At 43.3% G+C, this 15,550-nt stretch overlaps 1 protein-coding gene across 2 annotated transcripts in view; it reads right to left on the bottom strand.

Annotated features, from left to right (window-relative positions):
• gys1 (glycogen synthase 1 (muscle)) overlaps positions 1-15,550 on the bottom strand; it is a 53,024-nt gene that overhangs the window by 17,384 nt on the left and 20,090 nt on the right. For both annotated transcript variants that reach the window (XM_060901966.1, XM_060901965.1), the window contains exons 3-6: positions 13,229-13,410; positions 3,744-3,935; positions 3,480-3,665; positions 2,270-2,414 (exon numbers count right to left, since the gene is read on the bottom strand). In XM_060901966.1, the coding sequence (XP_060757949.1) occupies positions 2,270-2,414; positions 3,480-3,665; positions 3,744-3,935; positions 13,229-13,410 (705 nt within the window). The remainder of the gene's footprint in view (positions 1-2,269; positions 2,415-3,479; positions 3,666-3,743; positions 3,936-13,228; positions 13,411-15,550) is intronic.

The following is a 15,550-nucleotide window of genomic DNA, read 5'->3' as shown; positions in this document are numbered from 1 at the left end:
TCTGTCTCTTTGGGGCTGGGACCACGCGGTAACAGACATAAAAAGAGGCACTCTCTCACTGGACTGTCCGAAATCACAACTTCTGCTTTGAAAGTAAGAATTTAGTGTGTTTCCTTTCATTTACCTCTGGCCACGGTAGAACTCCAGAATCGCGCGATCTAACTCAGACTGAGTTACAACCGGTTTCCTTTCATTTGTTTATTATAAAGTAACATTACGACTGCCGCCCAAAGCAGTTAATTTAAAGTTAGAAGCGACCGGATTCCTTCTGACTAAAGCGCTGTGCACATTGTTTGATCAGAGACTTTTCTTCACGAACGACAAACCGTCGGACCAAGAAATTCTCTGCGTTTCCACGGAATTGACTCACGTGCTCCTGTGGAGTCCACAAGTCTCGGAACATCTCTATAATCTTGCATAAGACTAAGTAAGACTGGCATTTTTTGGGGGCAAAGACTAGTCTTAGGAATTAGCTTTATGAAGTAGTGTGAATTTAAACTCAGGAACTGTTTAAATTGTGCATACTTAATTTTGTGTTCTACATTGTTCTATGTTCTCTCAATTGTTAATAGATAGGCTGTTGCATGCTTCTCTATTCCTTACTAACATCCTTAATTTCCTTATTACACATATTTTGACCTCATCAAGATTTCAGTGAATTTGGTAATGTTATGGCCCTTTTCCACTACCCTTTTTCAGCTCACTTCAGCTCGCTTCAGCTCACTTCAGCCCGACACGGCTCGCGTTTCGACTACCTCAGAACAGCACGACTCCGCTCGCTTCAGCCCTGCTCAGCCCCCAAAACTCGCACGGTTTTGGAGTGGGGCTGAAGCAAGCCAAACCGAGCCGAGTGGGGCTAGGGGCGTGAGGAGACACTCCCCTGTGCACTGATTGGTGAGGAGAAGTGTCCTCACATGCCCACACACGCCCCGCGAGCACGCTGGGATCTGTAAACACCGTAAACCCGGAAGAAGAAGAATTACGAATTACGAGAATTTCTGAAGCGTTATGCGCCTCGCCTCATCTATACGCTCTTGCCAGTATCTGTTGGTGTTGTCGGTGACAACAAGCCACAGCACCAATACCAGCAACACTAACGACTCCATGTTTATTGTTTACTATCCGGGTCATGAGACTACCGCTTAAAAGGTCACTGATGTCACTGTTTGCGCCGCCTAACGACATCATGTGACGTCCACACACTTTCGCTAACTCCACCCAATGTGTCCACCCACTTCCAGCCAGCACGGTTCAGCGCAGTTGTAGTCGAAATGCAACTCCAACAGCCCCGCTCAGCTCGACTCAGCCCAACTCAGCACCGCACGGCTCAGCCTAACTCAGCCGCGTTGGTAGTGGAAAAGCGGCATTAGAGGGAGTGGGTTAGCCAACAGGGCTAATTCTTTTGTCTCATTAGCAATCAGCTAATCCTTTGTTCTCCTCAAAAACACATGGTGACCCATTCCCCAACTCTCACACACTCACACACACTCCAACGCACACACCCACACATATCAATGATGACCATTTCAGCTGCCATTATATCACTGTTTTTATCATTGTTATAATAAATCCAATCATTATTGAAACTGTGTGTTTATTTGTTGTACCGATATTTTTGAAGTCACACAATTTCAAAGAACTCGAAAGTGTACATAAGTGCTATTGGCTGTCTTTGTAATACGTTAAGTAATACATTTAGCTGTTTGGTAATTTATTATTAAACGCCAAAATTAATGGTATGATTCAATGAGACTGATTCAATGAAAATGATTCAATGAGACTGATTCAATGGTATGATTCAATGAGACTGACTCAATTTAATGATTTAATGAGACTGATTTAATGAGATTAAATCACTTAAGACCAATTGCACATACCGAATGTACCTACACTGAAGACGGATGACGAAACCGATCTTCCAATACATCTTTTAATTCTTGCAGTCAAGAGACGAAGAGATTAATGGTTAGTCTGTGGTTATGTGGAGTTCAGTTCTCTAAATTTGCGTTACATCGTCACACATTTCTCAACAAATGCCCCTAGACTTTCAGTTCTTTTCTCATTACAAGGAAACGTGACGAAATTCTTGTCTGTAGTCATCACGCACAAACACACAAACACATAACAGACACCATATACAGAAATTAGGAGTAATTAAAAATTTCTGGAGTATCTTCTTAACATACTGCAAGTTACCACAAGCTCATTAGGAAACACATTGAACGTTGAGACGTTTGTAGGAATTGGGCTGGAGGATGAGGAGGATCACCTGGTTTCCGTTTGAGCAAGTGTTCAGCCTCGATGGCTGTGATCTTCGACACAGTGGTGAAGACGTGAGCACAGCGTGCTGCAGCCCGCTCTAAACAGTAGCGGTGGTAGATCTGTCTATCGCCTGCCTCCTTATCAACATTAAACTACACACAAACACACACACAGAGAGAGAGATTCACACACTGTCCGAAATCGCTCACTCGTTCACTACTCCCTATATAGGGAATTACTATATAGAGGACTATATAGTGAGCTCACTGGTAAAATGAAAAAACACTTTCGGACACTCCTCCGTCACGCCGTTATTTACGTCATTACTGTCACACAATTAAAACGTGCCAGATCAGTCGGCTGGTGGGTTTTCAAAATAATAAAAACACATGCATGTATTTTTGTGATAAATCCATATTATACGGTGCGTATTTCCCACATTAATCAATACAAAGTGCCTGCATCTTTCAGTTCTTTTTTTTTTTTTAAATCAAGGCTGAATACGGGGCGGCACGGTGGTGTAGTGGTTAGCGCTGTCACCTCACAGCAAGAAGGTCCTGGGTTCGAGCCCCGGGGCCGGCGAGGGCCTTTCTGTGCGGAGTTTGCATGTTCTCCCCGTGTCTGCGTGGGTTTCCTCCGGGTGCTCCGGTTTCTCCCACAGTCCAAAGACATGCAGGTTAGGTTAACTGGTGGCTCTAAATTGACCGTAGGCGTGAATGTGAATGGTTGTCTGTGTCTATGTGTCAGCCCTGTGATGACCTGGCGACTTGTCCAGGGTGTACCCCGCCTTTCGCCCATAGTCAGCTGGGATAGGCTCCAGCTTGCCTGCGACCCTGTAGAAGGATAAAGCGGCTAGAGATAATGAGATGAGATGAGACTGAATACTTTCTTCTTTGCTGCTGCCTTTTATTAAATCAAATTGGAGGCTTTTAATTTGATTTCTTTCAGCGCAACCGCAATGCATGATGGGATATATTGCTTTGGTTAGTGACCATCGGTTGTATGCTATTTTTCGGGATGCATTGTGGGATACTTTTAGTGCACTATATAGGGTGTAAATAATCCTCACTAAGGTTTCGGACAGTAATACAAAATGGCGTCCTCACTATATAGTGCCCTAGATAGTGAGTAGGGAGCGATTTTGGACACAGGGACTGTATTATTTCTAAAATTGTGCTTCCCTTTTAAAATTGACCCCCCCCCCCACACACACACACCTCTGCTAGGTTGTTGTAGAAGTCCACGTTTCCGGCACACAGGTATCGGCCGAGCAGCGTGGCGTGTGTGGTGAAAATAGTTGCTACAGGCAAGTGCCTCTGTCGGCATAAAACCAGCCCCAGTCCAGCCAGCCACTCGTGAAAATGAGCCAAGATGTGTGGAGGATCTTCACACTGCGCTGCATACTAAAAACACACACAAAATGTACGAATGATGGATGAACTCATAACATCATAAACAGCAACACACATAAAAACACACACCTCTCCGAGCAGCCAGGCGGTGAGGAAGCCGAACAGGACGGCGTCGTTGGCCTCCCGGTCGAACCAGGGCACCCCGATGGCACAGTTTTCCCATAATTCACTCTTCCAGCGGTCCAGAGACCAGGCGGTGAAACCAACATCCAGCAGGATCACATACGGAGAGCCTTCAATCAGCCAACGGCCAAAATACACCTACAACCAACCACACACACTTTAAACCTATACAACACCCTGATCTCTCACATACTACACTTTCCAGATAACAGTTCAGGGAGAATAAACACATACTACACATGCATACACAAACAAAAGTTTTGGCACTGTACTCCAGTAGACATGCTAAATATATTAAGGGCCCGGTCCCACAACACCGATCACTATAACTACTACTGTGTGATGAGGATATGGCTGGGTATTTAAACCTTACAGATAGTTGTCTAAATAATATTGTCTTGCCCAAAGAGGCTTTAATGTGCACAGATATCAACTGTAAGAATGTACAACATACTGATGAACTGTGTGTCATGTATGATGATATTGTTAAATGTCTTAATACTTCGTGTATCTTTGTTTAATAGTAAGTGTAAAGTTCCAAACATTAGACCTGGGTGGAATGAGTTTGTGGCTGAACAGCATGCTGTGGCAAGAAAGGCGTTTAGAAATTGGGTTGAGGCTGGTAGACCAAGACAGGGAGATTTGTTAGAGTTGAAAAAAACGTACCAATGCTAGATTTAAATATGCCCTCCGTTTTCTCATCTCATCTCATTATCTCTAGCCGCTTTATCCTGTTCTACAGGGTCGCAGGCAAGCTGGAGCCTATCCCAGCTGACTACGGGCGAAAGGCGGGGTACACCCTGGACAAGTCGCCAGGTCATCACAGGGCTGACACATAGACACAGACAACCATTCACACACACATTCACACCTACGGTCAATTTAGAGTCACCAGTTAACCTAACCTGCATGTCTTTGGACTGTGGAGGAAACCGGAGCACCCGGAGGAAACCCACGCAGACACGGGGAGAACATGCAAACTCCGCACAGAAAGGCCCTCGCCGGCCCCGGGGCTCGAACCCAGGACCTTCTTGCTGTGAGGCGACAGCGCTAACCACTACACCACCGTGCCGCCCCGCCCTCCGTTTTATTAAGAAAAATGAGGACACAATGAGAGCAGACTCACTTGCTAGAAAGCTACAGAGTAGTAACCCTACTGAATTCTGGAAAGAAATAAAAATCATGAACAACAGTAAAACTCCCCTGCCCTCAGACATTGAAGGTGTCAATGGCCCAGAAAAAAATAGCTGATCTTTGGCGTGAGCATTATTATAACCTTTTTAACTGTGTGAAAAGTAACTCTGTTCATATTCGTCTTGAACATGGCATCTCTGCTGATATGGTAGTAAGGGCAGCTGATGTCACTGATGCCATTAACATTGTGGATAATAATAAGGCCTGTGGTATGGACTGCATTACTGCAGAGCATTTAAAATTTGCCAGTTATAAGCTGTCACTTATTGTCTATGTGCTTTACTGGCTGTATAGTTCATGGAGTCCTACCCAAATCTATTATGGCCGTAATGCTAGTAGACTGGTACCAAAATCCAGAATTGTGACACCCAAAGGCATTTTTGAGACAAAGTCGGCAAACAGTCTTATTTTGTCAATTTGGGTGTGCCGAATTCAAATCTGCAATATGCCGAGCTCTATCTGACCTCTGTTGACCTCTAGAGGTCATTGAACTTTGGGCCTGTAAACGTCTCAGCTGAACCCAGTTTCTCAGCTTTCTAAGGAATGAAATGTACTAAAATGGTTAATGAAGTTAGCAAACAGCCTTGTTTGTTAAATGTTTGGGTGCTGAATTCATTTTCATTTGTAAAACGACATATGACCTCTGATAACCTCAAGGTCATTAAACTTGGCCTATAGGCCTATGCATTTAACGGCATTTTTAAACCGACTTTACTCCCCCAAAAAGAATATGAACAGACAAAAAACGAATAGAAAGGAACAAATACAACATTAAATGCCAGTCCATGTACATGTGACTTACTTTTCACAATGAGAATGCCTAGGCGATCACCTTACATAACATTGCATTACATTTAGCGGTTATTGTTTATACAAAGCTACTGAAAAAAGGACAGATTCAGCAGCGTACAAAATGTGGGGGCATACAGGGTATACAGGTTAATCAGGGTTAGGATATATGAGAGTTTTTTTCTTTGTTGTTTGTTTTGTTTTAAACGGGGTAAAGCCTTTACAAAAAACAAACAACAAAGAAAAAACCTCTCATATATACTAACCCTGATTAACCTGTATACCCTGTATGCCCCCACATTTTGTATGCTGCTGAATCTGTCCTTTTTTCAGTAGCTTTGTATAAACAATAACCGCTAAATGTAATGCAATGTTATGTAAGGTGATCGCCGAGGCATTCTCATTGTGAAAAGTAAGTCACATGTACATGGACTGGCATTTAATGTTGTATTTGTTCCTTTCTATTCGTTTTTTGTCTGTTCATATTCTTTTTGGGGGAGTAAAGTCAGTTTAAAAATGCCGTTAAATGCATAGGCCTATAGACCCTTTTCAGTCACGTGACCTTCGTAAACGCGACCGCCATTTTGGACATGTAGTAGACTTCGGCTCGAATCAGTTTGAATGCGAGGAAGGCGACAAATGAAAAACATAAAAGAAAAAGGAGCGAGATGCAGAAAACACCTTCACTATCCAGCGACGTAGGGCATTTACAGGGCGAGCAGAGGGAGAGGTATTTGCAAAAAATGAGGTTAGCAGGCTTAGAGAACGACGTTTACCTGCTTCCACCAGGATTGTTCACTGACGTACGGAAGTACACGAAGCCCTCGTCTTTACTTGACTTCGGCCCACATGATCTGTATACCTATGTCGTTAAAAACCCATCGCCATACACATACACGCCAACGTCCGAGGTTCCGGAGCGCGCTCCGGCTTGCTCCAGGAGTGCTCCGGCCGAGGTTCCAGAGCGCGCTTCGGCTTGCTCCAGGAGTGCTCTGGCTGAGGTTACGGAGCGCGCTCCGGCTTGCTCCGGAGCAAGCCGGAGCGCGCTGCTTAATTTGAGGGCAACCTCGGCCGGAGTGTGCTCCGGAACCTCGGCCGGAGCACTCCAGGAGCAAGCCGGCGCGCGGTGCTTAATTTGAGGGGAACCTCAGTCGGAGCACTCCGGGAGCAAGCCGGCGCGCGCTGCTTAATTTGAGGGAGAGCAAGCCGGAGCGCGCTCCGGAACCTCGGACGTTGGCTCCGGCAGCTATTTACACTGGATCCGGTGTAAATAGCTGCCGGATCATAATTACAGTAAACTAGTAAATACAGTAAAGGAAAAACTTGAGACTGAAAGGTTTTAACAGTCATCCAAATGACTGAACGTAAACATTGCTACAGTAACATACCAGCTACTTGTTGACATTAGCTAGTCAACAATAGCTACTACAGAAGAACAAAGAGGTTACAATGGGTTATTTTAACCTATTTGGTTACACACTCGCCGCCACAGAATGTTAACAGCAATGTAATGCCTTTTCTGGCTAATTTTATTCGTCTTACCTCCAACAAAGTGGTCACTACACAAGCGTTGGTGTGCCGAGGGCTGCCAATCTGTTAATGGCCGCTATCCATCTTCTCCATCGGGATCCGATAAAATGATAAACCTTGCCTTGTTTGTTGATGGTTACTACATCCAGGTGCACAACAATATAGTGGCATGATGGAAGTCTTGCTGAAAGTAAAAACTTTCTTTGCTGCCGTTCCTCAATGCTGGCTGTGGTAAACTACTGGTAGTACACGTCCAAAATGGCGGCCGCGTTTGTCGTGACGTCACGTGAAAAGGGTCCATAGGCCAAGTTTAATGACCTTGAGGTTATCAGAGGTCATATGTCGTTTTACAAATGAAAAATGAATTCAGCACCCAAACATTTAACAAACAAGGCCGTTTGCTAACTTCATTAATCATTTTAGTACATTTCATTCCTTAGAAAGCTGAGAAACTGGGTTCAGCTGAGACATTTACAGGCCCAAAGTTCAATGACCTCTAGAGGTCAACAGAGGTCAGATAGAGCTCGGCATATTGCAGATTTGAATTCGGCACACCCAAATTGACAAAATAAGACTGTTTGCCGACTTTGTCTCAAAAATGCCTTTAACTCCTTAAATAAGCACTTTTTTGATTTTTGGTACCAGTCTATAGTGCCTGTACTTAAGGATAAAGCTGGTAAGCTTAACAGTATTAGCAATTACAGACCTATCGCACTAGCCAGTATCTTGTCCAAAGTCTTGGAGAGAATACTGCTAGTTAAGATAGAAATGTATGTGTATAGACCCCTTCGCAGTAAACGTCATTCATACGCAAGCGGAAATTGCGCACGCAGCCTGGACCCAAAAAAGACTCAGAAATGCCTAGTTGTTGTGTTGTCGGGTGTCAGAATCGTTGCAGTGATGGGGTTAAAATGTACAGAATTCCAGCAGGATCTCACCCATTCCAAAAAAAAAAATAAATAAAATCGCCGACGTCTATGACTACAAGCCATCAAACGTGTAGACTGGGATGAAAGCACCATCAAAAATGTGCAGGTTTGCAGCGCCCACTTCATCACAGGTAAGATCAGGCTATTTATTAAATCTTTCTTTTTTATTCTTTCTAGTCTTCGTTTATTGATGTAGCAAAATACTTTGGTAACGTTTGTCTGATTAGCTGGGTCATAGTTACACAATGTAATGAATATTGTTAGCATGTTAACTTAGCTTTGCATGCAACTGTGTTTGTAGGAGAGATCTCGCTTGACTCAAGCAGTCCAGATTTTGTGCCATCATTATTTGTGTATGCCGAAAATCACAATTTTAAAGCAGGGATGGAAAGGTAAAATTGTGTGCCCTCACTCTAAATGCCAACTTACCGGTACGTTGACTGCTCTAACCTAGCTCCCGCCCCGTTCAGTTTCATTTCTGCTCTCTGCCTCTCGCTTTTTACGCAGCTCTGATTTCTCTTAGCTGCACTCTTTACACTATCAGTCCTTTCATGCCATTACCTCCTGCAAATTGCTGTTTAGTGTTGGTATTTGCTGTTGTAGCTAAAGCCACATTGCCATCACATCACTGGCATAATTTGATTAAAACAAAATGAATATGAATGTCCCATTGTTAATCAAGTTGAACATGCCCGCACATAACATAATCATATGCGTCTAAAGACTTGAAGGCACGAAGTTTTTCGTGGGTGTACACTGAAGTCTTGTCAATAAGGTACGAGTATATATCTGGCCATTGTATACCAGGGAACTTACTAACATCGTCCGTCCACTCTTTAATTAAATACGGATCCGGTAGGCGATGTCCACTTGTTAGAGTTAACTTATTTATGTAGCATTCTCGATCTTGTAACGACAATTGTTTGGCATAATCTGACAGCTCATAATGCCAGTCTATGGGCAGCGCCATTGTTTCTGGGTCCAGGCTGCGCGCGCATCCTGGCAACGGTCGGTTTGTTTACAAACATGCGAAGGGGTCTATACTCATGATAATCAGTTTGGTTTTTAAAGAAAGCATGGGACTGACCTATGTATATATGCTCTCAAAGAGATTGTAGCAAGATACACTAGCCTGAACTCAACCGTTTTCCTGTGCTTCATTGACGCATCTAAAGCATTTGATAGAATCAATCATGAAAAATTATTTCTAAAGTTGTTAGATCGAGGTGTCCCTAAGCCTTTAGTTACACAATGTAATGAATATCGTTAGCATGTTAACTTAGCTTTGCATGCAATTGTGTTTGTAGGAGAGGTCTCGCTTGACTCAAGCAGTCCAGATTTTGTGCCATCATTATTTGTGCATGCCGAAAATCACAATTTTAAAGCAGGGATGGAAAGGTAAAATTGTGTGCCCTCACTCTAAATGCCAACTTACGTTGACTGCTCTAACCTAGCTCCCGCCCCGTTCAGTTTCATTTCTGCTCTCTACCTCTCGCTTTTTACGCAGCTCTGATTCCTCTTAGCTGCACTCTTTACACTATCAGTCCTTTCATGCCATTACCTCCTGCAAATTGCTGTTTAGTGTTGGGATTTGCTGTTGTAGCTAAAGCCACATTGCCATCACATCACTGGCATAATTTGATTAAAACAAAATGAATATGAATGTCCCATTGTTAATCAAGTTGTACATGCCCGCACATAACAATCATATGCGTCTTTGTTAGATCGAGGTGTCCCTAAGCCTTTAGTGAGAATATTAGTGTTTTGGTATGCTCATCAAATGTTTGAGGTTAAATGGGATAATGTTGTGTCGGCTCCATTTTCTGTCAGTAATGGAGTGCGTCAAGGTGGGATTTTGTCTCCTGTTTTATTTAATGTGTATATGGATTATCTCTCTGATCGGTTAAATGGACTAAAAACTGGCTGCCTTGTGGGCAACACTATTGTTAACCATTTGATGTATGCAGATGACTTGGTCCTGCTGTGTCCTTATAGTCCTGGGCTACAGCAGATGTTAAAGGTGTGCTCTCAGTATGGCCTGGATCATGATATACAGTATAATGCTAAGAAGAGCCAAATAATGATAGTTAGAAGCGTTGGGGACAGAAAATCAAATTTTCCCACGTTTTCCTTGTCAGGCGGTCCTCTTGCTGTGTGTGATGAAATAAAATATCTTGGACGTCATATCCGGGGCGGTGGTGTAGTGGTTAGCGCTGTCGCCTCACAGCAAGAAGGTCCGGGTTCGAGCCCCGTGGCCGGCGAGGGCCTTTCTGTGTGGAGTTTGCATGTTCTCCCCGTGTCCGTGTGGGTTTCCTCCGGTTTCCCCCACAGTCCAAAGACATGCAGGTTAGGTTAACTGGTGACTCTAAATTGACCGTAGGTGTGAATGTGAGTGTGAATGGTTGTCTGTGTCTATGTGTCAGCCCTGTGATGACCTGGCGACTTGTCCAGGGTGTACCCCGCCTTTCGCCCGTAGTCAGCTGGGATAGGCTCCAGCTTGCCTGCGACCCTGTAGAAGGATAAAGCGGCTACAGATAATGAGATGAGATGTCATATCCGATGACTGGTCAGATGACAAGGACATCTATCAACAGAGATGTAAAATTTATTCCCAAGCTAATATGCTTATACGTAACTTTTCTGTGTGCTCCAATGATGTGAAATGCTCCTTGTTCAGAACATACATCACACCTTTATACACTACTCAATTGTGGTCCTGCTGTAAAAAGGGTAGTATGCAGCGACTCAAGGTAGCATATAATGATGCAATGAGGCTGCTACTCAGGGTCCCTAGGTGGCATAGTGCCAGTGAATTATTTGTGTCCTCTGCAGTGCCAACTTTTAAGGCACTTTTAAGACATTTAATGTATAGTTTTATGTGTTGTATAGATAGGTCTGAGAATGCTATAATTGAGGCCTTGGCCAGTCCGCTAAAAAGCCGTTACCGTTTTACGTCCAGGCTTAGGAGGCATTGGTGCAAGAGTTTATATTTTTTTATAATTGTCCTTACGCATGTGCTTGTTGTTATTTTTTTTGCTTTTATTTTTTGTCTTTATCATTTATACTTTTTTTTTATATTTAAATGCCATATGGACTTCTGGTGTCTGAAATAAAAAAAAGTTTATGTAATGTAATGTACACCTGTGACTATACCGTACTTCTGCCTGAATTTAGTTCCAGTCTGGAGCGGTCACACCACAACTATAATCCTGACTATTCTATCGTTTGGGCCTGACACTTGGGTAAATAAAATGCATGCAACTTTTCCCAAGTAGTAGCACATTATTCCGGGTCATACTGTGCAGCTTGGACTTCGAAACAACCCATGTACACACTCCGGTGGTTGACAAAATATGGATAGGTCACGGATTACGGAAATATAATAAAAAAAAAAAAAAGATAAAAAACAGAGTGGTTACAGATATGAATACAGATGCATCACAGATGCTAATAGTTTACGGATTGGTCACGGACGTTTCAGTTTATTACAGATTTCATACGGATCATGCATCACAGACAAAAAATTAAGAAGTCTAAAACAATTAAATGTTTGGACTGACGAAGATCATAATTAAAATATCTTATCTGCATTTATATATGTTTATTAATTTACTATTGATATTTCATGGATAATCACATATCCGTGTTTTGTGTTATATATTTTTTTAATTTTCCGTGAATCCGTATTCCGTGACTTCACGATGCAACAAGGATACACTACCGTTCAAAAGTTTGGGGTCACTTTGAAATGTCCTTATTTTTGAAAGAAAAGCACTGTTCTTTTCAATGAAGGTCACTTTAAACTAATCAGAAATCCACTCTATACATTGCTAATGTGGTAAATGACTATTCTAGCTGCAAATGTCTGGTTTTTGGTGCAATATCTCCATAGGTGTATAGAGGCCCATTTCCAGCAACTCTCACTCCAGTGTTCTAATGGTACAATGTGTTTGCTCATTGCCTCAGAAGGCTAATGGATGATTAGAAAACCCTTGTACAATCATGTTAGCACAGCTGAAAACAGTTGAGCTCTTTAGAGAAGCTATAAAACTGACCTTCCTTTGAGCAGATTGAGTTTCTGGAGCATCACATTTGTGGGGTCGATTAAATGCTCAAAATGGCCAGAAAAATGTCTCGACTATATTTTCTATTCATTTTACAACTTATGGTGGTAAATAAAAGTGTGACTTTTCATGGAAAACACAGAATTGTCTGGGTGACCCCAAACTTTTGAACGGTAGTGTATATAAAGATGCCCGGGGAAAAAATAGCATGTGCTCAGATAATGTCACATGTAAACAGTTACCTGATTGGTCAGATGTTTATCAGATCAGGTCCAGGCCTGGAAAAATGGCTCCAGAAGCAATCTCAGAGATACAGATAAACCCAGACCTGGGCTATAGGGAGCGTTATCGGTCTGGTGTGACCACCAACTACATAAACTGCAGGGGACCGATTTATTTCTAGTTATAGTTATCAGTATTATGGGACCAGGGCTGAACTCTCTTCATTCAAAGCCATTTCCTTGTGGACAGGGCTGCTAAATTGGAGTCGCCTTTATACACATACACACACACGGCCCTTCATTTCAGGGAACTGAAAGTAACTGGACCTGTATCATTATTATTATCATCATCATCATTATTATTAAGTCCGGGGGGGTGGAACCCACAGAAAAGCCTTTTTCAGGACGTAAAACTCGTACACTTCTGCTTGGATCCGTTGTTAAGCTTCATGAACACAAGGCTGCTCTTACTGTCTGTCTCGCTCTCTCATAGTATTTATCCAAAGGTCTGAAATAGACTGCAGTCATGGTGCGAGACACTGATATAGCTTGTAACCTTTACACATGCATACCAGGGAGGTGGACACACATGCACACACACACACGCTTCTCAGAATGAAGGTTTAGGATTTCAGAATGAGGTTGGAGTATTGTGTGTGTGTGTGTGTGTGTGTGTGTATGAATGTGTACGTGCGCACGTGCACCTTGCAGCCACTGCTGTTCATCTTGTCGATGGTCCTCCTCAGTGCTGCGTTTGGGGGTTCAATCAACTCAACCTGGGTCCTGACATTGGACTCCATATAGGGCCCCACTAAGAAGTAGTTTTCCCCCCATTCCTCACAGGTCAAACGCGCCTTCGTCTGGATCACTGTGTAGATGCCTCCAACTGCCAAAGGACACACACACACACACACTTCACAGTAAGTGGCACAGCCTTTCTGGACTGACTGGAGAAGGAAGACAGTGTCACAGAGTCTCAGTTTATAAGAGCTGACGCTCAAGCACGAGGCTGTGATCCTGCTGATCATCAAGCCACCCTTGTTATTTAGCTGTTTAAGTTTTAAAGCACTTGCATTCGACTCAAACCCATAACTCAGTCCTGACTTCACATCCAAGCATTCCATACCGGTGAGAAATTCAAGTGTTTATCTCTCTTCACTAGTCGCATTCTGTACTGGAGATACTTCAAGTGAATTAGGAATTAAGAAATTTGTAATTATGTTAAAAAAAAAAAGCCCTCGGAGAAATCTTATGTAAAGAAGATATCTCAAGATATTGTACTAACAATAATCTCGGACAGACGCAATTGAGCACTGATGACTCGGGCTCGTGCATTAACTGCATTCGGACTCAAATTGGAGATGAGGACGCGGATTTGATTTGATTTTTTTCCCCCTAACATGCCATAATTTGACAAAATATTTATATCTACATTAAATTTTTGTATTAAATTTCATGCAAGACAACGCATATTCACCTGTTCAGGAACAAACTAACGTTAATGGCGCTGGAGAGAACGCCCCTAGGATTGTCCGCTTTGCTTATACAGACTTCTCATGGAGTGGGGGAAAAAAATTCATTTTAAAAAATTAAAAATGCACTGCGGGCAGCACGGTGGTGTAGTGGTTAGCGCTGTTGCCTCACAGCAAGAAGGTCCTGGGTTCGAGCCCCGTGGCCGGCGAGGGTCTTTCTGTGCGGAGTTTGCATGTTCTCCCCGTGTCCGCGTGGGTTTCCTCCGGGTGCTCCGGTTTCCCCCACAGTCCAAAGACATGCAGGTTAGGTTAACTGGTGACTCTAAATTGACCGTAGGTGTGAATGTGAGTGTGAATGGTTGTCTGTGTCTATGTGTCAGCCCTGTGATGACCTGGCGACTTGTCCAGGGTGTACCCCGCCTTTCGCCCGTAGTCAGCTGGGATAGGCTCCAGCTTGCCTGCGACCCTGTAGAAGGATAAAGCGGCTAGAGATAATGTGAATGTGAATGTGTAAAAATACACTGCTGTGTGTTCCATATGTAGAAGAACTATCGAGGAGACGACGGGGACGACCTCGAACTTTATTTGTCATTTGGTAAGACTCCACCCAGAGAAGGAAGTGACGCTATGTTCATTGCTCTGTTGATAGCAGGGCTTGCTGAGCAATGAACTAGCTAGTGTTAACCCTCTGTCATGTTATTTGCCCTGTTGATAGTGGGTGTGGCTTGCTGAGCGATGAACAAGCTTTTTATCTCTAGCCTGTTAACTAAAACGGGGCAGTCGAGCAGGAACGTTAGTCCAACACAGTAGCAGAGACGGCTTTACATAAAGACGCAACAGCCACCATCACATGGCGCAGTTGGAGTCTTGTTCTCGGACTCAAATCGAAATTTTCTTTAACGACTCGGACTTGAACTCGAGGTTTAGTGACTCGACTACAACACTGTTCATCTACTGGTTATGGTGATCCTTCCATATAAACCTGATAAACACAACCAACCAACCACCTGTTCTTGAGACATCACACTCCGGAAAATCTCTGCCGCTCCAACTGTACCACTTGTAAAAAGTTCTATCTGCCCTCTTCTACATCCCCGAGCTCTGAAACACCCACGACTGGCTCGTGCTGCTGACTGATTCGCAGTATAGCTGGTACTACCATCAGAGCTGCTCTTATAGAAAATTAATCAAAACCGTCTGGCCAATCAGATTAGAGATTTCACCAGTGCTGTGGTATAAGAACAGACACCTGACACCTTTCTGATGTAACACGGCAGTCGAGCAATGCAACAGCCTTCCAGCTGGCATCCAGTACACACTTCATTCGCAATGAAAGGAGGTGGTGACAGTTGTGCAACGCAAATAAGAGACGTACGGTCCTGAAACTTTGAGTCCACGACAATTATTTGTATTAAAGCTGCTGCGTGTATAGCTGTGGCGTTTCTGAGACGAAAGGACGATACTATAAACATTAATCAAGGTCAGTTGAGGTACACGTAAAGCTGAAAACTGATAGATCTACATAGTTACTATCTAAAGAGCCCTAATAGCTTA

This window comes from Neoarius graeffei, chromosome 20, assembly GCF_027579695.1.
Source record: "Neoarius graeffei isolate fNeoGra1 chromosome 20, fNeoGra1.pri, whole genome shotgun sequence".
Lineage (NCBI taxonomy): Eukaryota > Metazoa > Chordata > Actinopteri > Siluriformes > Ariidae > Neoarius > Neoarius graeffei.
Note: the sequence above shows the minus strand (reverse complement) of the source record. Positions and strands in the feature narration are given on the sequence as shown.